At 40.1% G+C, this 27999-nt stretch overlaps 1 protein-coding gene across 1 annotated transcript in view; it reads right to left on the bottom strand.

Moving 5' to 3' along the window:
- SLC9A4 (solute carrier family 9 member A4) overlaps nucleotides 1-27999 on the bottom strand; it is a 67917-nt gene that overhangs the window by 4984 nt on the left and 34934 nt on the right. The window contains exons 4-11 of the mRNA XM_021680286.1: nucleotides 27420-27637; nucleotides 24561-24763; nucleotides 23901-23987; nucleotides 20482-20552; nucleotides 14908-15069; nucleotides 9489-9585; nucleotides 4333-4464; nucleotides 3022-3109 (exon numbers count right to left, since the gene is read on the bottom strand). Of these exons, the coding sequence (XP_021535961.1) occupies nucleotides 3022-3109; nucleotides 4333-4464; nucleotides 9489-9585; nucleotides 14908-15069; nucleotides 20482-20552; nucleotides 23901-23987; nucleotides 24561-24763; nucleotides 27420-27637 (1058 nt within the window). The remainder of the gene's footprint in view (nucleotides 1-3021; nucleotides 3110-4332; nucleotides 4465-9488; nucleotides 9586-14907; nucleotides 15070-20481; nucleotides 20553-23900; nucleotides 23988-24560; nucleotides 24764-27419; nucleotides 27638-27999) is intronic.

Genomic DNA, 27999 nt, shown 5'->3' with positions numbered 1-27999 from the left:
AGGGGGAGTGGGAGAGGGAGAAGCAGGCTTCCCGCTGAGCAGAGAGCCCAATGTGGGGCTCGATCCCAAGACCCTGGGATCATGACCTGAGCCGAAGGCAGACGCTTAACCAACTGAGCCACCCAGGCACCCCAGGATTTTATTATTTTAACGGAAAATACGAGTGAGATGCCTTTTAGGGCATCTATTCGAAGAATAGGATCCTTTGACCTATTCATCTCGTGAATGTTGTAAACACATTTTCCAAATGTTAAACAACCCCCACTTCTGGAATAAATCCCACTTGGTAAGGTGTAGTATTTCTTTAATGTTCTACTGTATTTTGTTAATAATGCTTTATTTAAGATTTGCACATTTGTGGGCGCCTGGGTGGCTCAGTCGTTAAGCGCCTGCCTTTGGCTCAGGTCGTGATCCCAGGGTCCTGGGATGGAGTCCCACATGGGGATCCCTGCTCTGCGGGAAGCCTGCTTCTCCCTCTCCCACTCCCCCTGCTTGTGTTCCTGCTCTCGCTATGTCTCTCTCTGTCAAATAAATAAATAAAATCTTTAAAAAAAAAAAAGATTTGCACATTTGTGCTCAAGTAAGATTGTTACGTGGTGATCCCCTGTTACAGGAGCATGCGATGTTGTATGTCCATCATAAGAAATGACCGTGAGAATTTCATGTTTTCTATTCATTCAAACAATGTAAATAGCAGCAAATTACTTGTACCAGGAAGATTTTTAGAAATTAATTTATTATACACCCTACAATGGCACTCTTTTGTTTTGTTTGTTTGCTTTTGTTTGTGGATTAGCTCTTTTATAACATAAAATGACACTGCTTTCAAGGGAGTGCTCTGGGAATAAATGGCTAGATCAATGAAACAGAACTGAGAGCCAAGAACTCTCTCAGGGTAAATGACTTTAGCACAGCAAAGATAGCATCTTATCCTGGAGGAAAAGATGGGGTTGGGACAGGTGCACAGCCATTGGAAAACAATCTGAAGCATGGCTCTGTCTTAATCTACACAAAGATAAATCTCAAAGGGTTGAAATTTAAATGGAATCATTAAACTAGTAAAGTTTAAAAACATTGGGTAAATGGTTTTCTAATTTTTCTGTGGAAGATGGAGCAGATTTGATTAATCAGAATAAAAATTTCTGAATGGCGAGTATATCTAAAAACTAAAAGATAAATGTGAAACTGGAAGAGAAACCATTCGCAACAAGCATGAGACAATGGATGCTATCCTTGTCATACAGTGTTCTTCCAATTCATTTTAAGAAAACAAACAACGGAATAGAAAAAAATGGCCAAAGGCAGAAACAGAAACTTCCCAAGAAGAAATACAGTTGCTTCTAAAAAATATGAAAAGACGTTCAACCTTACTAAAAATCAGACTCAGATGAAAATTAATATGGTATGTAAATTTTATCCTATCACATCAGAGGTCACTCAAAAGTCTGAGTGATGGGAAAGTGGCAATGGGGGCGCCTGGGTGGCTCAGTCGTTAAGTGTCTGCCTTCGGCTCAGGTCATGATCCCAGGGTCCTGGGATCGAGCCCCACGTCGGGCTCCCTGCTCCGCGGGTGGCCTGTTTCTCCCTCTCCCACTCCCCCTGCTTGTGTTCCCTCTCTCCCTGTGCTCTCTCTATCAAATAAATAAATAAAATCTTAAAAAAAAAAAAGAAGTGTTTGGCAATGACCTTTCTCACAGACTGTGGGTGTGAGGGTAAATTTAAATATGTGTAGTTTTGACCCCCAAATTTTGCTTCCCAGAAAATGTACTAAGGGAATAATTGATTATTTGTGCAAAAAACAATCACAAGTGATCTGAGGTGCTTATTATATATCATTGCTCATATTACACATAAAGGCAAAATACCTTAATATTTGTTAATAAGGATTTAGTTAACTAAGCTAGGATTATTTTATATAATTGACTATTATTTACTCATAAAAATGATTATTTAGTTTATATCAATTGAATGGAAATATGTCCACAGTACATGGTTGAGAGAACTAGGCAATTTATTAAAATTCCAAAACAATGATGATACAATGATTTTGTGGATAACATGATGCTGTTTGTTTGTTTCTTTCTTTCTTTCTTCTGTCAGGTACAAATAGGGTAGGGATCAGGATGGTGCAGAGAGAATTATAGAAGAATGCTTACCAAAATGTTCTATAGTGATTATTTCCTGGTGTTGGGGTTTCAAGTGCTTTTAACTTTCTTATTTTATGCTTTTTTCTACTGATTGATTTTGGTTTTATATCAAGCATGTTTTTAAATCAGAAGAAAATAAAGTTCCATTTTGAAGAATAATTATATTCACTCTTCAAAGATATAATTCTCAAATCCTATAGGTTTAGCTTATTTGAATTTCCAATGTGTTTTTAAGTCTTAAAAATGTGGGAAAATTAAAATAGATAATATGGCATATTATATATTACATATCACCTTTGCTAATAGAAAATCATTTTATATATACATTTTAAAAATAATAACGGCTTTTATTAGAATAGGCAGTTTCAATATTCTAAGAATTCTACTTAAGAATTCGATATTAAGCAGGAAACAGTTAATCAGTAAATTTGAAATTATTTTAGTAAAATTTACCAATTTGGGAGAATCCTGCTAATTTTTAAATATTTCAGACATTCAATTTGAGTTAAAATTTTCAAATATTTTAAAAAAGTACCCATTTTACATCAGCAAATTATCCCCCCTGGGCTATATCCAGCCTGTTGCCTCTTTTTATATGGCTTGTGAGCTAAGAATAGTTGCCACCTTTTTAAGGGGCTGAAAAAAAAAATCAAAAGAAGAATATTTTATGACAGGTAAAAATGACATGGAATTCAAATTTCAGTGTCTGTAAATCAAGCGCTGATTTAGATGAATAAAAAAGTTGTTTACTCTTTTTCTTGTCATGTAAGTACCTACATAATATTCTTGATTTTGCTTCTTGGCCCACGAGCTCCAAAATATTTGCCATCTGACCCTTTACAAGAAAAGAAGAACAGCCAGACAGACAGGTTACCTGTGAAATCAGCAACCCTCGGATCTCTTCTTGCAGGCTGAGGATGGCCATAGGGAAAGGAGAGGTAGCGGATATTTTTGGTACCGGCCTGTGGATAGCAAACAGAAAGGAAAAGCAGAGGTGAGTCTGCGATTCAGAGCCTCCCATGGGACACAGTGGGAGATACAGGCCCACACTGGCTCCCTTGTACTCCTGTGACTGGTTTAGAGACAGCAGAATGCTTCAGCCTTCAATATGTGTTTCCTTTCCCTGTCATGATAAAACAGACCATTATGAACCCCTCACTTGACTTTATTTTGGAAGCCATTTGTTTTTTCATAAGAAAAACAGAATTATGGATTATTGGGATATATTGTTTTAGGAAAAAATAAAGAGTATTTAGTCCATGGTCAGGAGATCTGTATTCTATTCATTAGAATAATTATGATTAAGTGGGATAAGCCAATTAGACTTTTTGTGCCGGAGTTTCACTGTCTGGAGAAAGGGGATAAAATGCCTGTGTTACACTGTTCACAGAAAGAGTCTGAGGATAAACTAAAACACTGGAAAGCACTTGTATGCTTTGCAAACACAATATGAGTGCTATGTCACGATACCGTTAGTAGGTTTACAGGTACCTCTTAATGTTGGCCCGTCAAATGTGTGCTTAAGGTAAGCATTCCTACAAGATCACAGGTTGAACACTTAGTTTGATTTTATTTTGAAAATGATAAATTGTGAAACTAAAATGTTTGAACAAGGTCACTTAACCCTCTGCTCAGGCTGTTAGTTGCTGTTATTACTGTCCTCCTCATTAGCATTACATTTTAGCCACTGAGACTAGGGTAGAAATTAGAATCTACTCTAGACGTAACCTTCGTCCAGAAGTTCCAGTGAAATTGGTACAATATGGCCTCAAATAGAATAGTTCAGATGCACGGTGGGTAATATGAAGATGAGACCCCAGAGTCTGGGCAAAACAGATCCTTCCCTAGATCTTCCTGGGAGAGAAGGAAGCTTCTAGAGCCCAGCGCCCCAGTCCATGGAGGCTCCCCTGGAGTGGTCAGTACCTGGCCACCATGGCACCTGGTCTAGACTCACAGCCCAGGGAGTGTGTCCCCGTCGCTGACTGGATCCTGGAGGCGCATCCTAACCATGGACCCTAAGGCTCCAGACCCAGAGGGAAGTTGTCTCGTGTCCTGCACCCTCTTGCTTTGGTTTACTCCGGCAACAAGGTGCTGGTTTTGTGTAACTACCACTGGCAGTCACCCGAGGAGGCCCTGTGCAAGGGACTGTCCCAGCTCCCGGGTGCATCTACAGACCCCACCATACCGGCTTTCCCCACGGCAGGCTGTGGCCTTTCCTCATGCTCTCCCTTAAGGTATTCTGGCGGCGGATCAGAATCTCTTTAGCCTGCTTCTCGCTTGTTTGGGGTTTGAGGTTGTATTTGTTGTAGGACAGGGTCTGCGGAAAGAATAGAATGTCAAATACGTAAGGATATCACCATACAACCATGGCTTTTGGGGCCATGGAAATATCACATACTAAGACTACTAGAGAAAAGACACCGGAGAGGCCACCTAAGCATTTGCCTCAATTACAAAGGAGCAAGCGGTGGCCCCTGAGAAGAAAGACTTGTGACCGAGGCCACCCTACCAGGACAGAGCTGGGGTTTGGAGCCTGTGCCTTCTGGCTTGCCCCGCCCTGCTGTCCCCCTGCATTGTCTCTTTCGTATCCTTGCAGTGGTCCTGCCCTGAGATACCCATGGACTTTGGCTGCCCCATACCCACACGCTTTCCCGGGGCATGTTTTTTATGCTTGGAGAATGGTTACTGAAAGTTTGGGTCTAATGGGTCAGGAAAACGTCAAAACTACTTTGGGAATTCCATTAAGGTTGCTATTTTTACATTTTGCCAGTTAAAGCTACATTCAAAAAAATCAACCGATTACTATCACCGTTATCAGTTCAAAAAGGAAGAGGGTTTTTTTTTGTTATTTTTTTTTTAACCAAAATGTAGGAAGTGCATAATTGTTGATTAAAGAGCTGTCCTTCAAACTGAATCAATTATCTTTATAAAAAATTTTCTTCCTTATTCTTACCAGGCCAGTGATAACCTGTCTTGAACCAAAGACAAAGCTTGGTCCTCAAATGTTCATAAAGTGCTTAATTGGAAACTCCTTTCTCCCTACTTTTCCCTGTGCAGCAGTGAATATACTGGTCCCACTGGATACCAGATTCAGGACTGGTTAATGGATATTGTGTTAAGGATTTCAAATTCAAAACAAAATAGCAAATACTCTATGTGTCAGGTGCCATGGTAGGTGCAGGAGTTTTAAAAAATGGATACATTTGAAGAATGGTCTTCAAAAGGCTCATGGCCTATTTGGGTCATCAAACAAGCATATACTGTTATGTGCTTAGGAAGTGATAAGATATTGGGGTCTGCAGGGACTTGCAGAGTTTAGGCAAAGGGCACTGATCCAGTCTTGGGTGGGAAAGGTGCATTGCACTGGGCTGAGTCTTGAAAGATGAGTAGATGTTCCCTTCACGAAGAGGGAACACATGAGATAAGACACAGCTCTGGAAAAATGTGATGGGAGATAGGAGGACCTACTGGAGCAGACCTGGACATTTGTTTACCACAGAAGAATTTAGTACTTTATTCAAAGTATGGTAAGAAATGAGACACAGGCGGGAGTGGGGGAAAATCCTAGGGACAACCTGCCAAGAGAAGAGACTCCATCCTCCAGATCAAGGGTCCCTTAAGTGGGGTGCACACGCTTTAAGAGATGCCACAAGATGGGCGCCTGGGTGGCTCAGATGGTTAAGCGTCTGCCTTCGGCTCAGGTCATGATCCCAGGGTCCTGGGATCGAGTCCCGCATCGGGCTCCCTGCTCCTTGGGAGCCTGCTTCTCCCTCTGCCTCTCTCTCTCTCTCTGTCTCTCATGAATAAATAAATAAAATCTTTAAAAAAAAAAAAAAGAGATGCCACAAGATGATCTCCAGTGTAAGGAAAAAATACTAATACCTATGTTTCTATTCGTTTTTATAAAAAATAAAAAAGAAATTAAGTTTTCTTTGTACTTAATATGGAGATTTATAACAGACCCTTGCTTGGTCGATATAGAAGATGGTCCAGTTCCCCACCAGAACAGAAGAGGGTGTTTGTAACAAGGAGGCGTTGACAACAGTGTCCTCACGGGTTCACTGGTTTTAGTTTATTGCTTGTGTTTTAGCATATATACAGCCAGTTAAGTAGACTTGTGGCTTTCACTGTCTGTTAGCTAACTAGTCCTCACAAAACAGACAATTGTCTAAAAGAAGTTCCATAAAGAAGGTACGGGTTGGAGGCCAAGGGAACAATGAGGAATTTGCAAAGCCAACTTTCACCGTCTCCTGATAGGAGATCTTTACCAGCCACTCTTTTTTTTTTTTTTTTAAAGATTTATTTATTTGAGAGAGAGAGAATGAGAGAGCACATGAGAGGGGGGAGGGTCAGAGGGAGAAGCAGATTCCCTGCCGAGCAGGGAGCCCGATTCGGGACTCGATCCAGGGACTCCAGGATCATGACCTGAGCCGAAGGCAGTCGCTTAACCAACTGAGCCACCCAGGCGCCCCCAGCCACTCTTGACAAATTAACCAATCTGATAAAAAAAAACTCTGGCAAAAAATTAAATTTTTGAAATATGTTTGAAATAGGGATTCTTATCCACCATCACTAAAGATGGACCTCAACTTCAGTGCACTGTATACATGGAGATATTAAAGAATGACATGTGACATTGTCACAGAAAACATTTTTAAATTAAGTATTAGACTACCAAGACAAACTTTTACAATTTTTCATCAACATTAAATTCATGCAAAAGTGACGTCAGTGTGCATGTATGTTTATATACACACATGTATGTATGTGTGTCTGTACATATATATACACGTATGAGTATATGTTGCTGGTAGGAATTTCCTATACCTTGACTTGAGGGCTGTACTTTAAGGAACACTTGGACATTTTTTGTTCTATTTCACCTCATATCACATCACCCATGTAATTATCCTTGCCTATCTGCAGGGAGCATAGTAGGTCCTATGCATATGTATATGCAATTTTCTTCCTTCTGTTTCTTTCAGTCCAGTCCTTTGATGAAGGAACTGGTGATTGCTGAAAGACTGTATTTGCCCCTAGAACTTGAGCTCTATGGGACAAAGCTCTAGATGTGCATTAAAAATCTGCTGAAGAGAACTGAAATTGAATAAACTGTTTTACTCCTTTGAATTCTGCGTGTGACCTGATCATTTGGGCCTCCCCAGGGGGCTGCCCATCAATAATCTCTGACTTATCCTTAGAGTCTGAGCGGAGGTCAGTTTCTTCCCTTGTACAATTAAAGAGAGTGTTTCTCCATCTCCATCCCCAGTGTGTTGCAAAGAGCTTCTGCATCCCAGAGGGCTGTCCCACTGGGAACCTCTGGAGGCTAGTTCTTCAACTTGCCCAGCAATGACAATCTGATACTGGACATGCTGATGGGAATGGCTTCAAACAGGAGTGGCCAGAGCCCTCCCAGGAGCAACAGATCGGGCAGGACCAGCTCAGTTTTAGATCAACTATGAATCAGGATCCCCCAGTCAAACCCGGCACTCATCTCACCCTTGCCCTGAAATGACTCCTGACTCTTCTGAGATGAGACTATGAGAAATGCCCCAGCCATCAGCCCCACACAGTGTGAGGTCCAGTGACTATCACCCAGGCTAGAGACCACAGATGTCACCTTTTGTGACAATCCTCAAAACTATAGATCACTCACTAGAACCAAGGAGACAGTCGTCCTGCATTGCATCTCCAGAGCAGTTTTTCTTTCAAGAGGGCAAGAGGACCACGGGGCAAAGGGGAGTCACATGACCCATGTAAAAGGTGGGATGAGAAAGGAGACAGGAAGGGAAGGACTGGTGAGGCTCACTTCGTCAAAGTAACAAAAAGTGGAGGTAAAAGCCATCTCAGGGGCTTGAAAACTCCCTTCTGCTTATTATTTATGTTCTCCCCATGTGACCTTCCATGCCCCATCTGCTTATTTGGGGGCAGTAAGAAAGGTAGATGTTATATAGCTTAGAAGGGAGAAATCTGGAGGACAGATGGAATAGACGCCCTTATGAAAGACGAAATGTGGCCATCTGGGAACCTGAATGGAAGGAAAGAAAGAGAGAATGGGTAGTTAACCTCATTTTAGACTGAGTTGGAGTCCCAGGATCTTCATCTCCACTTCTGGACATTTCCTTAAATTCAACCTTTGTCCACATGGGAAAAAGGTTAACTTTCAGGCTGCCTTTGAGCTCTGGCCCCCAAGAAGCAAGCCGACATTCTTCAAACCAGGAAGCTTTTAACAATTTATCTAACTATTTATCAGAATGTGATAGTCTTACTGAAACAGTTTCACTTGGAATGATTTGAAAGCTCTTGAATTTACTCTAAGCTTGCTATGATTGATGCTGACCTATATTCCTTCAGCAGGTGCAGAGCCTTTTGCTGACACATACCCCTTAATCACTGACCTTTCCAAAACAGGAAGCCAGAGAACATTCACTTTAACTGGATCGCGTAAGGCTGGAGTCATGGAAAGAGCACTGGGTAGGCAGTTGGAAGACCTGGGTTCTTAACTTAGATTTTTTTGTTTGACCTTCAACAGGTCAGATAAACAACTCTCATAACCTCAGCATCTTCTACTTGAAAGCAAGTAGACCTGATGGATTTTTTGGCCCCATCAAGACCGTGATCTATAACATAGTCACAAAAACCAAGGCCCTCACAATGAATTTACTTAGAGCCATATCATACTCAAGCATTGGCATGTTCAACTGAATCCTCAAACTGAAAAAAGAAAACTCCTATCTAGATTTCACAAGCTTAAATGTCATTTGACTACATCAAAATTTCAGAAGGACTCACCACCGCCCCCAGGAAGGTTCTTACTACTCACTTTCCACCAGTTCCCAAGTGGTAGTATAGACTCCATACCTTTTTCCAAAATTAAAAAATAATATGCCTAATATGTCTCCTCTAATATGGGCTTTCAGCATTTCAATAACCATCTCAACTTTCTAAGCTCTATTACAGTCAATCAGATTGAGCCTATCATTGGTGTCCTGGTGCCATCTTTTTCTGTGGTGCGGTGAATGAGCTCCACCACTTGTTCATCTTTGGAGGGAGAGGGAGACCTATTGGTTCTGAAAGTACCAGGCTGCAGGGCTAGGGCAGCCTGACCCCTAGGGCCAGCAATTGGATCTGCATTCCTTTTTACACCGCCTGTGCCAATTTTTTTTTTTTTTTTTTTTTTTAGCAGAAAGGTAACAATTAACTTTTTGTTCTCCAAATCAAGCAGAAATAAATGGTTTAGCCAGAAAGCTACTTTAGAGGAGATAATGTGAACAAGAACGGATTCCTGAATGACTGGTTCCAAGGCCAGGCAATGGGACAAGTCAGATGGCTTATACACACCCTTTGTCGAACTTGGTACATGTTGTGTGTCAGAATGTTCCTCATGCACTCCACGTCTTCCAGGGAAAGTCTTTTGGTTCTGTGTATCCTCTGGGCCCTGGAAACATCATTGGAGGGAAGCCAAGCATTATTCTTACATCCTGGCAAGAGTGCCACAAAAGTATCAATATACATGTGGGAGTTCTAAGTTCCAGAACACATGTTTTAACATAATTTTTTCTACTCTTTTAGTAAGTTCCTGTGAAATGTCAGTACATGTGTCTTGACTTCACATTTTGAAAATGTGGTTTCCTTGCCTATAGCTTTTATGTGGGAATTATTCTAACTCATTTTTAAAAAGGGGTTTAAGGTGGTTACAAACCAGTTATTTTTTCCCCCATATTTGTTATGAGCAGACACGTTGGTAAAATACAATACAAATCAATTGCTAGAAAATAAATTTTTAAAAAAATACTATAAAATTAGAACCAAACATTTTACTGTCAGTTTAAATGGAAATAAGATTACTAAGCAAGACTGACTCGTGGTTAGGTCTGCACTCATCCCACTGCGACAGGTGACAAACAGCTCATGGACAACACCATTTGCACACCACATTTTGAATAGCACTGATCTAAGGGAGTATTAAAATTCTGTGAGTACCTTTACCTTGGAATTGTCCCTTTAGGGATTTTATCGTTGGTTAAAGAAAAATGGTAAGAAACTAGAATCATATCTTATGAGGACATTTAGACTATTTCTATTCTGAAAGCCAACCCAGCTCTGAGACACTGGGCACTCTGTGAGATTCTAGAAGCAGTTGACTGCTCCCTGCCTCCGCATGACCAGCTCCCCCAAGGCTTCCTTCATCATGAGCCCTCCCCCTCCTCCCCCACCCGCTGCACCCCCAAATGGGTTTAAAAATCAAGTCATGTCCAGGTTATCAGTCAATGCACCATTGTCTTCTTAGGATTTCAAAGTCATGACATTGCTATGTGCAGAATTCTCATGTGACAAATATATTTGATTTCAATCATTTCAATCTAGTGGCAGGAATTTCTAGAAAAGGTTTCATTGTATGAATAATATATGTTCACTGTAGGAAGTAAGAACAAAAAAGAGAGAACTAAGGAAAATTAAATGCATCTTTCAATACTCTCACTTCCTTTAATATCTTGGTATAAAACCTTACAGAGTGTTGATTTCTTCTTTCCTCGCTGGAGCTCTTCTCAAGGCATAAAGGCACAAAGATGCTCCTATCTGCTTGCAAAGGTCTTAGGATAATTGATCACAGACATCAGTAGCTATTGGTTTCAACACAGGCCACTTTTTAAGTATTTTTCCCAAACATTAGTAGCAACGTAGCCATACATAGCAAGGACATTTTGTGAGTACTTTTTGTACATTTGTAAGTACAATTGTTAAAATATTTTTAAGGACTTGGATACGGGGGATCACAGTATGCCAGAATTCATTTAGCAATCCTACCTGTAGACTGACTAATGCCCTTTCTACAAGATCCTTGAAATCAGAGTTTCCATATCTCAGAGCTGCAAATGTCAACACTATTGATATTCAGTTACCACCCCTGGTGATCTAAACATTATTATCAGGGCTTTTCAACCTCACTATTTAAAAGTCCTTGAAATAAAATTTATTCTGATTGAGATACACCTACACATTCCCACAATCTGAACACATTCCTTTATCATGGTGGAAGCAATCTCTTGCTGAGCAGAAACAACAGCTAATCAAAAAGTTACATTTCCTATGTTCATAATGATATTCACAACCAAATAGGAAAAAACCATAAGATAATGGTAAAGTTAAACTCAAGATAGCAGTAGGTCTAACTTGGCACTCTTCCCAGTTTGTAACTGGCCACTTTGGGAAAGACTAGACTTAATTAAAGTCCATTCAGGCTGTTGGCTGGATGTGTAATACAGGGATCCCAAAGGCACTATCTCGCACTGATCCACATTGAGAAGCGACAGCTATGAAATTATACAAGAGGAATTGTTAATTTAGGCAAGGTGATACCTGGAGTTTTCTACATGCCACTTCATTAGCAAAATCATCCCTGAAATGATCATATTGTAAGCACAGGAAAGATACAATCCTTAGAAAAACTGAATGTTAATAATCTCTAGGTAAAAAAATAAAATTGTAAGCTGAGAGACGCTTGTCGCTGGAACATCCATTCAATATCCATAAAGGAAATTTCTGTCACCTCAAATAAAAGCTCTGTGGTAATTTCATGACTATGAAAATCAAACTGGGAAAATCTGAATCCAAATGTATTTAAATAAAAGTTCACATTTCTCTTAACTTTTTTTAATCAGATGCTATAATAATGTAAAAAGATGCTTCAGTTCTAAACACAACAATATAAATATGAAATCTAGTAGTAGATGTTCTATTCATGCCATGATATGAATTCCTAAAAGATCAAATATTATACCCTGGTTTGTTTGAAAGAACCCATTCTCTTGTGATAGCTTTACACACAAAATCCATGAGAAATGTATGCTAAGGCAAATGAAGAATGCGCCCACTGATTAACCAATGGGACCCAATTGCTCTTCTCTGTGTGTGGGTTCGTTGTGTCTTTTTAGAGAGGTCACCAAGATGACCAATATCTAGGATGAGTGAAGAGTGGCGCAGGAGAGGGCCTGGCTCCGCACAACACAATGTTCCATTGTGGAAGTGAAAATGGCACCAGAATCTTCATTCCAGCATCTTCGGTGTAAGAATGCATAAATGTAAGCCTCTACCTGTCAATGTGTGATCAATTAAAAAATTCTTAAACTACAATAATTTGCTTTTTTTTTTTAATGACATGTTAAAATTATTTGGGAGCTTTTAAGGATGACGCTTTGAAGTTATATAGTGGTAGTCTGTTATGCCTCTAACTACATACTTCAATATCTCTTTAATAGTAACCAAATATTTTTTAAGGGTTTGACACTTTTAATCATTGGAGCCTTTATCGTCTGGTATTTCTAAAAGCTTACTACTCACTGGTAAAACGAGGTGCCTCTTATTTAAAATAATAATCCAAGTACACACTCTATCTATTCCCTAGGGTTGTTTTGAGGGTCAAATAACATAATGCCTACAAAAATAAGGGCATTCCATAGAATCGCCATCTGCACTGTGCTATCGACAACTTCTGGTGGTAGTGTTCTCCTGAACTTCACAGAGTTTGGAAAGCTAACCCTCTTGTAGAACAATTGCTTAAACTTCTAAAGAAAAAAATATATGTGCATTTTGTTGTTATCATCTCATACAGAATAATAAAAAGCGAGCTGAGTACACACTTCTTTTTCCTATTATTGTATAAAGGTTTGTTTTGAAGAAATTAGCTGCTTTGATCTTGGGAGAGGAATTCCTTTTTGCTTGATGTCGTACAGATTTCTGATGAGATCAAATGAATGCAATCTAAGTACTGTTAAACTTGTATTAAATATCAGGTAAAAGAATCTCCTCTCCTAGCCCAGTTAACTAACTGGTTTGGGCTGTTAGAGGAAAAAAAGAGTTACTAACCTCGAAGACTCTCTTACTAATCTTGAATCAATGTCTAAAAACTAATGAACTCAACAGAAAGGCTCCCTCCAAATAAAGCTGGCTTGAAAACTGCCTTGAGGTTAGAGACTGGGGTCGCTGCTTACAACCAATGCAAGGTAATACAGAGATTGCAAATGTGTTTTAGCACATGACAGACTGATTCTCATCTGAGATAAGCACCCCTACATTCTTAGACCCAGAGCTCACAGAACTAGTAAGCAAATGGATTCAGGAAGTTCCTGATGGTCTAAAGTGCCTGAACCTATCCAGCCCTCCTGCAGGGCATTAACTCCCATGCACCCAGTGAGCAGGTCAAATGCCTGGGGACCAGAGGGGCACTTCTTATACTCTCCTAGCTCCCTAGACTTTACGATCGTATGTTTGTGAGAAATTTTTTTATTAATGCCATGACCGTGCTAGGGTATGAGCTCCATGAGGCCAGGGACTGTGTCTGTTTGACGTCCCTGGCACATAATAAGTGCCCACGGAACAGGGTTGGGCCCAAGATGATGCCAAAAAAGCTCAGTCAAGTTAAGTAGGATGCAAATGCAATATTTTAGAAAACAAAGGTCAGTGCAAAAAAGAAAACAATCCACGATGAATAGAATATCCACGTTTTAAATAAAGACAGGATCGATAATACTGATTTTTTCTTCTGCCTTAGGCTCTAATATGGCTCCGCATGGCATTACCAATAAATATTTGTTAGCACATTGCCATTTTCGCATCAGAAGTTTCCTTAAAGCAAGCCACACGATGGGCAGTACCGAAACAAACAAGCAAACCACAGAAACAGTCTCACTGAGAAATAAGGCAGAAAGTCTCTGTTTACACTGAGATGCCCTCAGGGACCCTACTTGAGATTTTTCTCAGGCCTCGGAAGAAAGGAAAGGGTGTTTCTGATTCATTAGCAAGTAAGGGATGCGAGATAACACTCAGGTATTAGTGACAATTTTATTGCTATCTGTTCTTAGCTCTTATCTCAACCTGCTTTTCAAACTGAAGACACAATTGAAGCTCATGATCAATGTCTACCTACAGAAGATGACAGGATGGAGGTGTTCCTCACCCTAAATATGTTGTGAGTAATTTTCTCAATTCATAAATTGCTTCTTTTTTTTAGATATTTTTTAATTTGTCAGAGAGAGAGAGAGAGAGAGAGAGAGAGAGCACAAGAAGGGGGGAGGGTCAGAGGCAGAGGGAGAAGCAGGCTCCCCGCCGAGCAAGGAGCCAGATGCGGGACTCGATCCCAGGACCCTGGGATCACGACCTGAGCTGAAGGCAGACACTTAACTGATTGAGCCACCCAGGGGTCCCTCATAAACTGCTTCATGAAAGAAACCTGGACATCGTTGGTGGGGGGGTAAATTTACCTAGGTTTTACCTAGCCCACCAACCACCACACGTGTTACCACCACTCAACCCCTAATCCCAGCTAGCATCACAAGATGCTGACCGGGTCTCTCCTCCTCATACAAGAGAGGAAGAGAAATAAATGACTTACTGGAGAAATGCATATTATTATTAGTGTATGATTAGCGAAATCAAATGAACCGGGGTTGAAGGGTAGAAATTAATCAAAAAGAGAAAGTCTTGTAAACTATGCCATCATTCTATAAATTCACTTTCCCTTCCTTCCCAAGGAAAGGTGTCATACAACTATAGCATGCAACTTTTGCTAGATAATGTTCAGAAACGAGGTGAGCGTGGGCCAAAATACAAATGGCCAAGACTTAGGTCATCCTTTTCTCATGATTCCTCCTTCAAATTTCTGCCCCTTCACTCCTAGCATGATCTCTAAATGAAACGATGAGTTAGTGCCCCTAGGAATTCTGACACGGAAAGTACAGATCAAAGAGCATATGGGACTTACTGGTGGGGTACAGAAAAGGCTGTGGAACTGAGGATCCCAGTTTCTACCATCTCAATAGCTTGTTTCATTTCCAGCTTCTTGTACAAGGAGACAATGCTGGATTTGGGCCGGTTCTTTCGGATTAGGATTTTCCGTAAATATCTGTGATCAAACTTCTTAAACCTAAAAACAAAAACCAACATTTTGGACATCTTTAATCTCTGTACGTGTTATGGAAGTATGTATTTTTCTTAAAACAAACTACTACCTCACTTTGTTCTGAACACCAGGATGGTGCTGAGAATTCAGTCTTGGAACACATTTAAAAAAAAATCATAGGACTTACATAGATATTTTAATAAAGAAAGAATAGCCTACTGGCCTGAATACATTGAAAATCAACTAGACAAAAGGGAGGGCCAAGCTGCAATCAGGGCAGAAAGTACGCGTAAGTGGGGAGCGGGGGAGGCCCAGCCCAGCTCAGCTCCAATTGTAAGAGAAGAAATGAGGGGTTGAGGCTTTTGAACAAATGTTCCATTCTAATAGCTCCTAACAGAGGCAGTGGCACTTACAGTAATACTGGCCTATTCAACCAGAACCCAATAAATTTAAATGGCCCAGTAGTTACGGTAGTTTCGCCCATTATGCTGCAGATCATTTTGATTCCTGACAATGAAGGAGGGGGTAGGGGGAGAACCCATATATCCTGACAGTCTGAATGATGGAGAAGCTGAATAGGCTAGGTGCTGATGGCCGCTGACTATTATAACAAACCTCTGGCTGGCCCATTAGGCTGAGCTGCACATCGGCATATGGAGCCTTCAGAGCCGGCCATTTGTTTGGAGTAGGAATTTTCAACACTTCCAATCGTTTTACATTCAAAGAGTAATTTGTGTGCCTGCTTTATTTTCTGGAGGGGAAAGAACTCCCAGGGCTGCTGCCTTATTATCGGGTGATTGGTCTCCTGGTCTGTGAGGCAGAAGGATGCTTTATCAGTCAAGTCTCCTCCGGGGTCAGCAGGCTGTGATTCCTTAGGATCCGTGTTTGGCTCATGCCTGGCCTGCTCTTGCTCCAGATGGGTCCACCCCTCAGCCTTCTTGTTTTCTGCCTTTCTTCAAGAGAGGCTGCTGTTCCTGTTTATTCCTCAGTCCCCTGCATTGCTCCCCACCCATCAGGACTTCTCTGACACTCTTTACATTGAGCTCACCTTGACCTTTACTGTTCAACGCTGGTGGGTGCCCTACGTGCCACCTGGCTCCTCCCCATGTGCCACCGGGTCATTTCCTCTGAGCCCGCCACATCCTGATCTACGCCTGCATCCCTTCCAGCCTCCCTAAAGGCTTCTTTCCAAATCTCTTCCTCTTCCTTACCTGCCCCAGAGGAATGGAAGCTTCTCAGAGTCCTGTCCTCACTTAGCTTCCCCTCTCCATACCCTGGTATTATTTAACTGGACATTCTTCTATAGTCTATACATTGCACCTTGGCATTGTTATCCCCCTAGACTTGCTATCTGGAAATCTGAGAGTCACTCGTATTGTCTCTTTCCTCACCCTCTTCTCCCTATACCCCTGGCCAGTCCCCATGTCCGCCTCAGAAATAGGCCAGTGCCCCTTCTGCTAGTTCCTCATCCCTATGGTTCTGAAAGCTCTGTGGTTCATTGGAAACAGAAGAGGCTCTAAAGCCAGACCTGAATTCAGTCCAGTTTCTGCTGTAGGCTAGTTGATATCCTGGAGCTGGTTTCTTCATCTTCAAAATGAGAAAAATAGTGCTAACACAGGAGATTCAGGAGATCACGTATGATAGAATATATGAAAAAGCTAGCATAGTATCTGAGGCTTATTTTATGTTTACAGGATGAAATTCTTATGTCCATGTGGATATCCCTTACAGGTCTCGCACCCCACAGTATCCGTCTCAAATTCAGCTTCCATATCCAACAACAAATGGTGTTGTTTGCTTTCCAAAAGCCAAGTATGGTCATGCTACTCTCCTATTTGTTTATTTCTTTTTTTCTTTTTTTTCAATTTATCTTATTTTATTTGAATTCAATTAATTATCATATAGTGTACCAATAGTTTCAGATGTAGAGTTCAGTTATTCATCAATTGCATGTAACACTCAGTGCTCATTACATTATGGGCCCTCCTTAATGCCCACCACCCGGTTACCCCATCCCCCGACCCACCTCCCCTCCCACAATCCTCAGTTTGTTTTCTATGATTAAGAGTCTCTTATGGTTTGTCTCCCTCTCTGATTTTATCTTATTTTATTTTTCCCCTCCCTTCCCCTATGATCCTATGTTTTGTTTCTTAAATTCCACATATGAGTGAAACCATACGACAGTTGTCCTCCTCTGATTAACTTATTTCACTTAGCATAATACCCTCCAGTTCCATCCATGTCATTGTAAATGGTAAGATTTCATCCTTTTTGAAGGCTGACTAATATTCCATTGTGTATATATACCACATCTTCTTTATCTTTCAATTTGCCAATGGACATCTGGGCTCTTTCCATAGTTTGGCTATTGTGGACATTGCTGCTATAAACACTGGGGTGCAGGTGCCCCTTCAGATCACATTGTTTGTATCCTTTGGGTAAATACCTAGTAGTGTAATTGCTGGGTCATAGGGTAGCTCTATTTTTAACTTTTTAAGGAACCTCCATACTGTTTTCCATAGTGACTGTACCAGCTTGCATTCCCACCAACAGTGTAAGAGGGTTCCCCTTTCTCTGCATCCTCGCCAACATTTGTTGTTTCCTGACTTGTTAATTTTAGCCATCTGACTGGTGTGAGGTGATAACTCATTGGGGTTTTGATTTGTATTTACCTGATGCCAAGTGATGTTGAGCATTTTTTCATGTGTCTGTTGGCCATTTCTTTGTCTTCTTTGGAGAAATGTCTGTTCATGTCTTCTGCCCATTTCTTGACTGTGTTATTTGTTTTCTTTTCTTTTTCTTTTTTAAGATTTTATTTATTTATTTGACAGAGAGAGACAAGAGAGAGGAAACACAAGCAGGAGGAGTGGGAGAGGGAGAAACAGGCTCCCCGCAGAGCAGGGAGCCCAATGCGGGGCTCGATCCCAGGACCCCAGGACCATGACCTGAGCCGAAGGCAGATGCTTAATGACTAAGCCACCCAGGCGCCCCGGTTATTTGTTTTCTGAGTGTTGAGTTTGATAAGTTCTTTATAGATCTTGGATATTAACCTTTTATCTGATAAGACATTTGCAAATATCTTCTCCCATTCTATAGGTTGTCTTTTGGTTTTGTCAACTGTTTCCACTACTCTCCTATTTAAAAGTCTTCTGATTTGAGTATTCAATGTCAAATAGAATTTTATAGCATTAATGGCTGTATAGAGTTCCTTAGCCCTGTGCCATAGAAGCATATCTCTGTCTTTCCAACCTCTTCCTTCCAACCACGTCCTTCTCTCTGTGTCCAAACCATGCTGCACTCTTTCTTGCCTTTTCATTTTGAAATATCCTGCTGTTACTGCTGCTGCTCAGCATGTTTTCCATTCTTCTTTGCCTGGTGAACTCCTCATTTATTTTCAAAATGTACTCCCATTTCTGTACTATTATAGTTCCATGTATTTACCTCTGCTCTAGGATTTCTTATATGGATCATCATTATTCATTCAGGCTCTTTCTCTCTTCTTTCCCCCAGGACCTTGTCTACTATATTTTGAGGACCTGGAATGCATTGATTGTGTCTTACTGCTCTTGATATCTGCCTTAGTGTCTGGAAAATTTGGTATAAATTTGGCTAAATGGAATAATATTAAATGATTTTTCACTGGGTGAGCTATAGGATTTAGACTTAAAAAATCCATAACCTAGGGGGCACCTGGGTGGCTCAGTCGGTTAAGCATCTGCCTTCAGCTCAGGTCATGATCCCAGAGTCCTGGGATCAGGTCCCACATTGGGCTCCCTGCTCAGCTGAGTCTGTTTCTCCCTTTCTCTCTCCCTCTGCCCCTCCCCCTGCTCATGCTCTCTCTCAAATAAATAATAAGAAAAAAAAAAATCCATAACCTAGGTTCTAGATTGGTAGATATTTACATAAATTAAGTTCTATTTTAACACTATGAGGACTGTCCTTCTTTTTACTTCATAGAAAAGAGCCCACTCAAAATGCAAATTGGTGTAGCTACTGTGGAAAACAGTATGAAGGTTCCTTAAAAAGTTAAAAATAATACTACCTTACAGTCCAGGAAATGTACTACTGGGTATTTACTGCCAGAATACAAAAAAACACTAATTCAAAGGGATACATGCATCCTTATGTTTAAAGCAGCATTATTTACAATAGCCAAACTATGGAAGCAGCCCAAGCATCCATCGATTGATGAATGGATAAAGAAGATGTGATATATAAAATAGAATATTACTCAGCCATCAAAAAGAAGGAAATCTTGCCATTTGTAACAACATGGATGGAGCTAGAGAGTATAGTCCTAAGTGACATAAGTCAGAGAAAGACAGATACCATATGATTTCACTCACATGTGGAATTAAGAAACAAAACAAAAGAAAAACAGGAAAAAAAAGAGAAAAAGAGACAAACCAAGAAACAGACTCTTAAGTATAGAGAACAAACTGGTGGTTCCCAGAGGGGAAGTGGGTGGGAGGATGGGGGAAATACGTGATGGAGATCAAGGAGGGCAGTTGTTGTGATGAGCACCGGGTGTTGTATGGCAGTGTCGAATCACTCACTATATTGTACACCTGAAACTAGTATAACACTGCATGTTAACTAACTGGAATTAAAATTTAAAAATAGATTATTCAAAATAAAATTTAAAAAGCCCACCCAAAAGCTCTCAGTTTCTCATTTAGGTGCCACTACCCCTTTCATCAGCTAGACTTCTTAAGATCTAGTTTCTCTTGGCATCACCAACATCAATATGTTGTCAAGCCCTAGAGAGAAAACTTCTACTGTTTGGTTAACTCAACTACTGCTGATTCTTACATTGGCTAAATTGCTATGTTTAACTCCCAAACTCTCATCTTCCTTATCTTGAGTGCAACTCTCCTCAGGGCCACATAAGAAATATGCTGTAGACTAAAATTCAGGAAGAGAATGTGTTCTGAAATGTGAGATGTGGTGGAGAAGGGAGACTTTGGCATTTTTATAGAATCATGTAGAAAGGACCCTTGAAGGTCTTCCACTGCATCCGCCCTCCCCAGTGGAGGACTGTCTTCCCCAGGATCCCCGATGATTCACCAAACTCCCTCTGTAGCCTTACGAAGCCAGTCATTCCATGGTTGAGCTTCTCTCTTCATTGGGAAACTTGTCCTTGTTTTAAACTTAGGTCTGACTTCTCTAATTTCAGTCTGAAAATTGCACTAGTTCTCTCTGACACAACCTAGCCCAAATCTACGGCCCCTCCACCTGAGAACTCTCCATTCACAGGCTGGGCATTCCCACGTCTTCCACCTGCCTCTTCTATGCCATGGCTCCCAGGCCCTTTATATCTCTGGTCCCATTCCTCTGGATTCTTTCTAGTCTTATGCTCAGTTTCCAATGTAACATTTTGAGGTTCCTCATGCCACAAATATCCTTCCTAGGCAGCGAAACCCTCTGCCTCCTTACTTGTCTCTCACTTGGTAGTGACTCCATTGCCCACATACGTCTTCAATTCCAGCTTTCAAGTGATCCATCAGCTGCCAAACCAAATACAGGAAAATGATTGCTGGTGAAACTTTAACTCTAAAAGACACACAAGGAAAGCTAATACACTTTGGAAAACAAAGGAGGTTTTAATTTCCTGGAACATGTCCTCTTTTCTATCACTCTGTTCATGTAACTGAAACTTATAATGCCTTCCATAGTAATTCAACTTAGTTTCATGATTCAGACTCTGTTGACTAGCTCCTTAATAACGCACATAACTTTCAATGAAAAAGGATACCTGCCATTTGCTTTGAATAATATTTTTCTAGAATGATTTAGAAAATGTCTCATTACTGAAATCACATGAATGTAATAGCTAATTGTTACTTTTAATTTCAGCACAAAAGAAAAACATTGCCAGTATCCAATTTATAGTTTCTGAAAATATAATTCTACAGATATCCTAAAATAATAATAATAATAACAACAATATTTACCTATTTGCCTCATTTTTAATCTGATTATTTTGTCTCAGTATTACATTTCACCATCCAAGCCAATTACACTAAATAAATTTGCTTCACCTGAATTATTTACAGGAATTTCAGAAAAAAGCATAATCTCTTCAAAATTTATGAATTAGTCTTCATAATTTAAACTTGCAATCATTGAAGTTTATGCTGACCTCTAAAATATTTTCAAAATAGACAAATACTAAATTAATTCTGAAACATTTAATTGATGTACTTTCTACCAATAATTATAACTTTATTTGAGAAAAAAAATAAATAAGAAAGGAGTAAAGTATCTAAGTTTTATTGTCTTAGGTATATTATTTAATTTCTAAAAATAGTGCATAGAGGGTATAAAGATAGAAACAAAAATCTTCAGTCAGGTTAAAGCACTTCTTTTTTTTTTTTTTTAGGATTTTATTTATTTATTTGAGAGAGAATGAGCACAGGGGAGGGGCAAAGAGAGAGGGAGAAGCAGACTCCCTGTTGAGCAGGGAGCCTGACACGGGGCTCAATTCCAGGACCCTGGGATTGTGACCTGAACCAAAGGCAGACGCTTCACCAACTGAGCCACCCAGGGTCCCCAAAGCATTCCTTATTTTAAAATGCTTGCTCCTTATCCCCATCTGTTGAACATTTTCAAATGGCCTTGAAAATTGTTGGTTTGGGTTTAGATGACTTTGGCCATAAAATCCAGGGCTGATTTTGAAAGACTTCATCAGTTTCTCCAGCATTAGAATCATGAACTTAGAGGGATAAAAGAAACTTAAAAATTATCTGGGACAATCATCCCCTCAGAGCCTGAAGCTCCTGTACAGCAGCTATGCCAAGTGTTCCCAGTCACTGTTTCTACACCTCCATTTCACCTTTGGGTGTGCCAGAGGAGAAGCAATTGCCAGAATGCTCTTCATTAACTGAGCTGAAGTCTCTTTCCCTCTGTCTTCCATGTATTCCTTCTCATTTTTATTCCCTGGAGTCATACAGAATGGCATCCCTCTAATATTGTATTGAACTTAAACCAACAGGTAGAAACCATGCTCAACTTCATTTTCATCTTTGTCAGAATTGAATGTTTTCACTGAAAACTGCTACTAGGCTATATCTGCAGAAGTAGTAGAAGTCTTTACCCTTTCCTAATGAAAAGTTCAGAAAAAGCAGAGGGTCCCATGTTCCATAGGAACAATGATTTCAGAAGAAAGTAGGGCAATTATGAGCATTAGTTATGGTGATCGTTTTTTTGAGGTGTTATCTAGGCAAGGCTAGTCCCCAGGTATTATTAACACTAATCTAGATGTTGCTGTGAAGATATTTAGCAGATATGATTAAAGTCCATAATCAGTTGTCTTGAAATCAGGAAGATTATCCTCGATAATCTGGGTGGGACTAGTTTGATCAGTTCAAAGGCCTGGAGAGTAGAACTGAAGCTTCTCTGATGAAGAAGAAAATTCCAGTTGTGCACAGCAGCTGTGGCTCATGCCTGAGAGTTCTGGTCTACCTTTCTTGAAGGGCTGTCATACAGTTTCTGGGTTTGCCTAGTCAGCCCCTACAGTAGGTAAGCCAATTCCTTACAATGAAGCTCTTAATATATATCTCCTACTGGTTCTGCTTCCCTGTTGAACCCTGACAGGAACACTGCAAACTTGAACCAAATGGCAAGGAGAAAAGATAAAATGAAAGTGGGGGTTTGGACCCCAAAGTTCTATAGGCTATAAACAGGCTGATCAAAGGAATAAGCTGAAAACACAGGCCATCTTTCATAAAAAAGAAAGGATGACTCCGAGGGTGGAGTTGAGAACCCAGAGGGTGGAACCCATATTGGAGTTCCAGTCTGAGGGAACAGAGGCTGTTCCCAGGCCTTGAAACCAAGTAGTTTTTCCAGTCATTGGAAATGACTCCCTTTTTCCTTCCACTTCCCCCCTTTTTGAAAGGGAATATCTATAGCCCTTGTCCTATGACTGCCCTACCAGTGTGTTTTGGGAGCAGATAACTTGTTTCTTGAGTTCCACATGTTCAGCATTGGAGATGAGCTGTGCCTCAGGATGGATAATACTCAAAGGCTCAACCATCCCTGATTTAGATGATTGAGATGATGAGATTTGGGACTTTTGAGGTGATAAAATTTTGGTGAGGTTTTGGTCTTTGAGTTGACACTACAATGGATTGAGACTTTGGGGACGTCAGGATAGAGTTAATGTATTTTGCATGTGGAATAGATATGAATCTTTGAGGGGCAGAGAGCAGACTGATAGGCAGAATAATGCCTGAAGATGTCCACATTCTTATCCCCAGAACCTGTGAATACGTTAGTTTATATGCAAAGGAAAATTAAGATAGTAGTTGGACTTAGGGTTGCCAACCTTAAGATAGAGAGAATATCCTAAATTAGCCACATGGGCCTAATATAATCATAAAGGTCTCTAATGGTGGAAGAGGAAGGCAGAAAAGTTAGTATCAGAGTGATGCAGCATGAGAAAGACCTGAGCGGCCATTGCTGACTTTGAAGATGGGAGGGATCCATGAGCCAAGGAATGCTAGAGGCTTCTAGAAGCTGGAAGAGGCAAGAAAACAGATTTTTCCCTAGAAACTCCCAAAAGAAATAGAGCCCAGCAACATCTTGATTTTAGCCCAGTGAGACCCATTTTGAACTTCTGACCTACAGAACTATAAGATAATGACTATGGTTTTTCAAGCAACTAAATTTATGGTAATTTCCTACAGCAGCAATCAGAAACTAGTACAGTTACTCTTGATCTAGCTGGTGAGGAAAGAGACTATGTTTAGTGATGTGTACACAACATCTCATCATTTAGCTGATAGATTACTCCTACTTGTGACAAATGGAGAACATCTTATTAACTTATTAATTATGACAAAGAGATAACTTACACGAATATGAAGCTCTTCGTTGATGGATTCTTTTTTATTGGTCTTTTTAACATCCAGGTACCTGACCAGTGGGCCAATTGTGATTCCCTAGACCACAAATGACAAAATAAAGAGTTCTGTTGTAGTGAATATTGTCATTATAGAAAGTAAGTCTATTACCCAAACTATTAGAGCTTCCAATTTTCATATCTTTGTTTTGTACTAGCTTCTACTGGATAAATGCTCCAGTGTTTACTTTAGTTCTTATTTAAGTCTTTTAAATTCTGCAATGAAAATAGGCATTACTTTAAAGCAGGAATTTAGTGTCATCCCTTAAAATAACCTCATTAGTTTGCTGAGAAAAAAACTCCAGCTAAAATAAAAACTTTTGCTATCCAGTACTAATTGGAATCTTGTTTTCAGTAAAACACACTAGAGTAACAATCATTCGCCTGCTACCCAGGAATATTTTGATAAATATGTTTTATTAATTAAAAAGCAACATATTTTAGAGGTTAAAGGATGAACACAAATATGACCTAGAAGTTTTTGGGAATTTAGTTTGACTATTGAGCATATGTTGAAAAATTAGATAAAACATCCCTTTTTTGGTACCATATTAATTTAATACATCATCCTGAAAGAATCTACTTATTTCAGATATGAAAGAAATCTACTAACCTGAATAAATACAGTAAAATATATAACTACTAGAGTAGCAGTGACAAACATTTTCTTCCTAGGAAAAAGAGACAGAGGAAGCAAAAATGCAAGTGAAAAACTTCCAGCTCCTCGGACACCACTGTAGAAAATTATGCACTGGTCCTTGATGGAGAAGGGGAAAGTCCGAAACTGGTTACTGACATAGAAGAGAGCAAATACACCTAGAAAGGGGGAAATACGTATTAGAGCAAAGGGTCATGAATGGGTAGATATACAATGCTAGTGAACCCGAGTCGTGTGCATGTGCCCGCAAAACAACGCAACCTAATTTCATCACACCCATGATTGTCCATCCCAAACAAAATATCTTACAAAACTTCATTTCTCGGGGCCTGGGTGGCTCAGATGGTTAAGCATCTGCCTTCGGCTCAGGTCATGATCCCAGGGTCCTGGGATCGAGCCCCACATCGGGCTCCTGCCTCAGAGGGGAGCCTGCTTCTCCCTCTCCCTCTGCCTCTCCCCCTGCTCATGCTCTCTCTCTATATATATCTCTATGTCTTAAATTAATAAATAAAATCTAAAAAAAAAAAACAAAACTTCATTTCTTGAGTAGTTGTGAACAGTAGTGCTTCAGGTTATTAGCCTCCTAGCTTTTGTGTGTGTGTGTTTAAAGTAATAAAATCTTGATACTTTCTGATATAAGACATGACATATATATTCTAATCTATACTCATAATTTTTGTTCTGCCTTTCAAAACTAGGTAGAGCAAGGGTATTACTTGGGGGATAGAAACATTTTTGTCACCTCATGTTCTCAATGAGTAACCAAAGGCGGTGTATAATTTTAAACATAAGAGGACTCTTTTAGTGATTGTGGTCTCTGCTGGGTAAGCAAAACTTTTGTGGTTGGTTTGGTTCTTCTTGAGGTTCAGTGCAAACAAGAAAGTTGGCAAGGGCTCAAAGGAGGGTTTCTTACTATCAGTAAGTGGAAGGTGGAGGGTGGCAGAGCTTGTTTAAAACACAGAGGTGTTTTCTACCACACTGATTTTCCATCCCTGAGTGGCCCACACGACCTAGCTTACCACCAATGCAGTGCTTCCTGGTGGGAAAGGCCCTTCACTAAAGCTCTGACTAAAGAGGAGGTTTTACTACAGAATAAAGCTCAGTATCCACGTGTGACTTCTAATCACACAGACTTCACAGCAAGCAACCTTTGGTGACAGGCACATGGATAATGTGAGAGACGGTAAAATCTAAAATTTTTCATTTTGTTTTTTGTGTCCTGGCTCCTCCACATACTAGTCATGTAACCTTGGCTAAGGTTCTGATCTTTTCATGTACTCAGTCTCTCTGGAAGAGATAATGGTAGTATTTACCTCAGAAGGTAGATGGAAGGTTTACATAAATTTAATTTCTATATATAACAGAAATCAGGGACTTTATGTTATAAGCCTTCATGAGTGTGAACTACATTAGCCAACGAGTCAGGCTGGGCATGAGAAGAGACTGGGAGGGAGAACTGAATTCTGACAGCTGGCTCTGTCCCTCACTGTGACATGGCCCAGTCAGCCATTCTCTCGGTGACTCTCCCCTCAGCTAGAATATGAAGGAGTCGGGTTGGAATGTCACCAAGGGCCAACAATGTTGAGGTACCCACCATATTAATCCTCTCTTAGATGGCTTATACTCCTGTTGGCTGGGCTGAAGTTCAGTAGTGTTACTTCTCTTGACATTAGAGAGTATTAGAACTGAAAGGAACCTAGGAAATTTGGTCATGCCTCCCATTTTGTGGTTGAGGAAGAAGATTTTGAGTATAGCTAGTTATTAGCAGTGCTAAGATTTGATTTGAAATTATAAATTTATATTATTAAATAACAGTTTCCTCAATTCTTTTCTCCCCAAGAAAGCGAACAGGCACATATATTCAGAGCTAGTTTTATGAATGTTTTAATATTTCTGCATTCTTATTATTCTTCCCAGATTTAAAACCCACCCTAAATTAATGTAGAATTGATATGTTCAAGGTAAGTTCTCATTCATTTCCCCTAATTTCTCTTTAATTGTAATTGGCTTGAAAATATTGATCAAAGTCAACTAAGCAAATGCTTCAAATCCTGCTCAAAATCATTTTAAAATAAAACTGCTTCTAATCAAAAGCCAGCACATATAATGTAGTTCAGTACTTAATGTTCTTGCTAGCCCCAGAAACATAAATGTACAAGATAAATAAGCAGCCATTAGTCAAGACATCTCATTTTTTTTTTAAATTAGGCATATTTTATAGGGGTAAAGTCAGTTACATTATAGAGTTGCCTTTACTGATTAATAATAAGCACTTTTAAAAATAAAGATTTACTTCCTGGTCCTTGGTTTTCTATACATCAAACTCAACGCTCAACTAAAACCACCTGTATGTTTTAAGGGAATGTTTTCTAACAGTACCTGCCTTATATAGACTACACTTAGTGAGATCTCACTTTTCCTGTAATAAAAGTGTAAATGCTCACAGTGTATAATCTATATCTGATTTAAGGTGCAAGAGGGTAAAAATTGACAAAGAAGTGAAGAGCAAGGGATAGATTTACTGAGTTATATTTAAATGTGTAAATGTGAAAGTTCTCTCTTCAAATAAAAGAGAAAAACAAACTCCTTGCCCCAGCCTTGCTTCAGTGCACAACCTTACCAGCCTCTGATTGCTCTGAACGGAGTGAGGGAGCACACAGAACATTCCTGGTCACTCTGAGGTGCCTATACTCCCCTAACTAGTCAAACCAGTTAGTGTCCCTTCACTACTTAGGCTATTACATTGCAGAAAGGGATAAGAAAAATTTTAAAAAGCAACAGGCAGGGGCCTTTTTGGGTCCGGCTGTCTCTTACTAATGGCTCTCCAGATCTGGCAGAAGACCAGGGTGAAACAGATGAAAGCCCAGTTCCACTCATGGTTCTTCCCAATGGTGGACACGCCCATGAAGATGAAGATCAGGGTCTCGCTGACGCTGCTCAGCATCTTCATGAAATACTTGATGGTCGTGTAGGATGTTTGGGACACATTTTCCTCTACATACTTTTTCATTGTTACCGCACAGGCCGTGATTCTGCAGATGGAACAGAGTCTCAGGAGAAGCCACAAGATTTTGCCCCTCCATGAATAACTCTGTACTGGAGATGCCACAGATACATAGGTCCTGTTTTTATCCAGAGAGCACATCTTCTCCATTCCCCTTTCCTTTTCCCCACAGGCTTTCTTTTTTCCTCTTCTCCCTCCCCAAAGGGTTTGCTCAAGTTGAGTGTGTTGGGAAAGGTGGGCATGGCATGGCTTTCTCACAAGAAAATGGTATCACCATGCACAAACCCAAAGCAGAACTGTTTCTGGAAAGAATAATCCAGCGAGGCTCTCATTTCCACCACCTGAGCAATGTTTCTTACAACAATTTAATGAGATATTTTTCATTTAAAA

The sequence above is a fragment of the Neomonachus schauinslandi genome, chromosome 10 (genome assembly GCF_002201575.2).
Source record: "Neomonachus schauinslandi chromosome 10, ASM220157v2, whole genome shotgun sequence".
In the NCBI taxonomy this organism is placed as follows: domain Eukaryota; kingdom Metazoa; phylum Chordata; class Mammalia; order Carnivora; family Phocidae; genus Neomonachus; species Neomonachus schauinslandi.
Note: the sequence above shows the minus strand (reverse complement) of the source record. Positions and strands in the feature narration are given on the sequence as shown.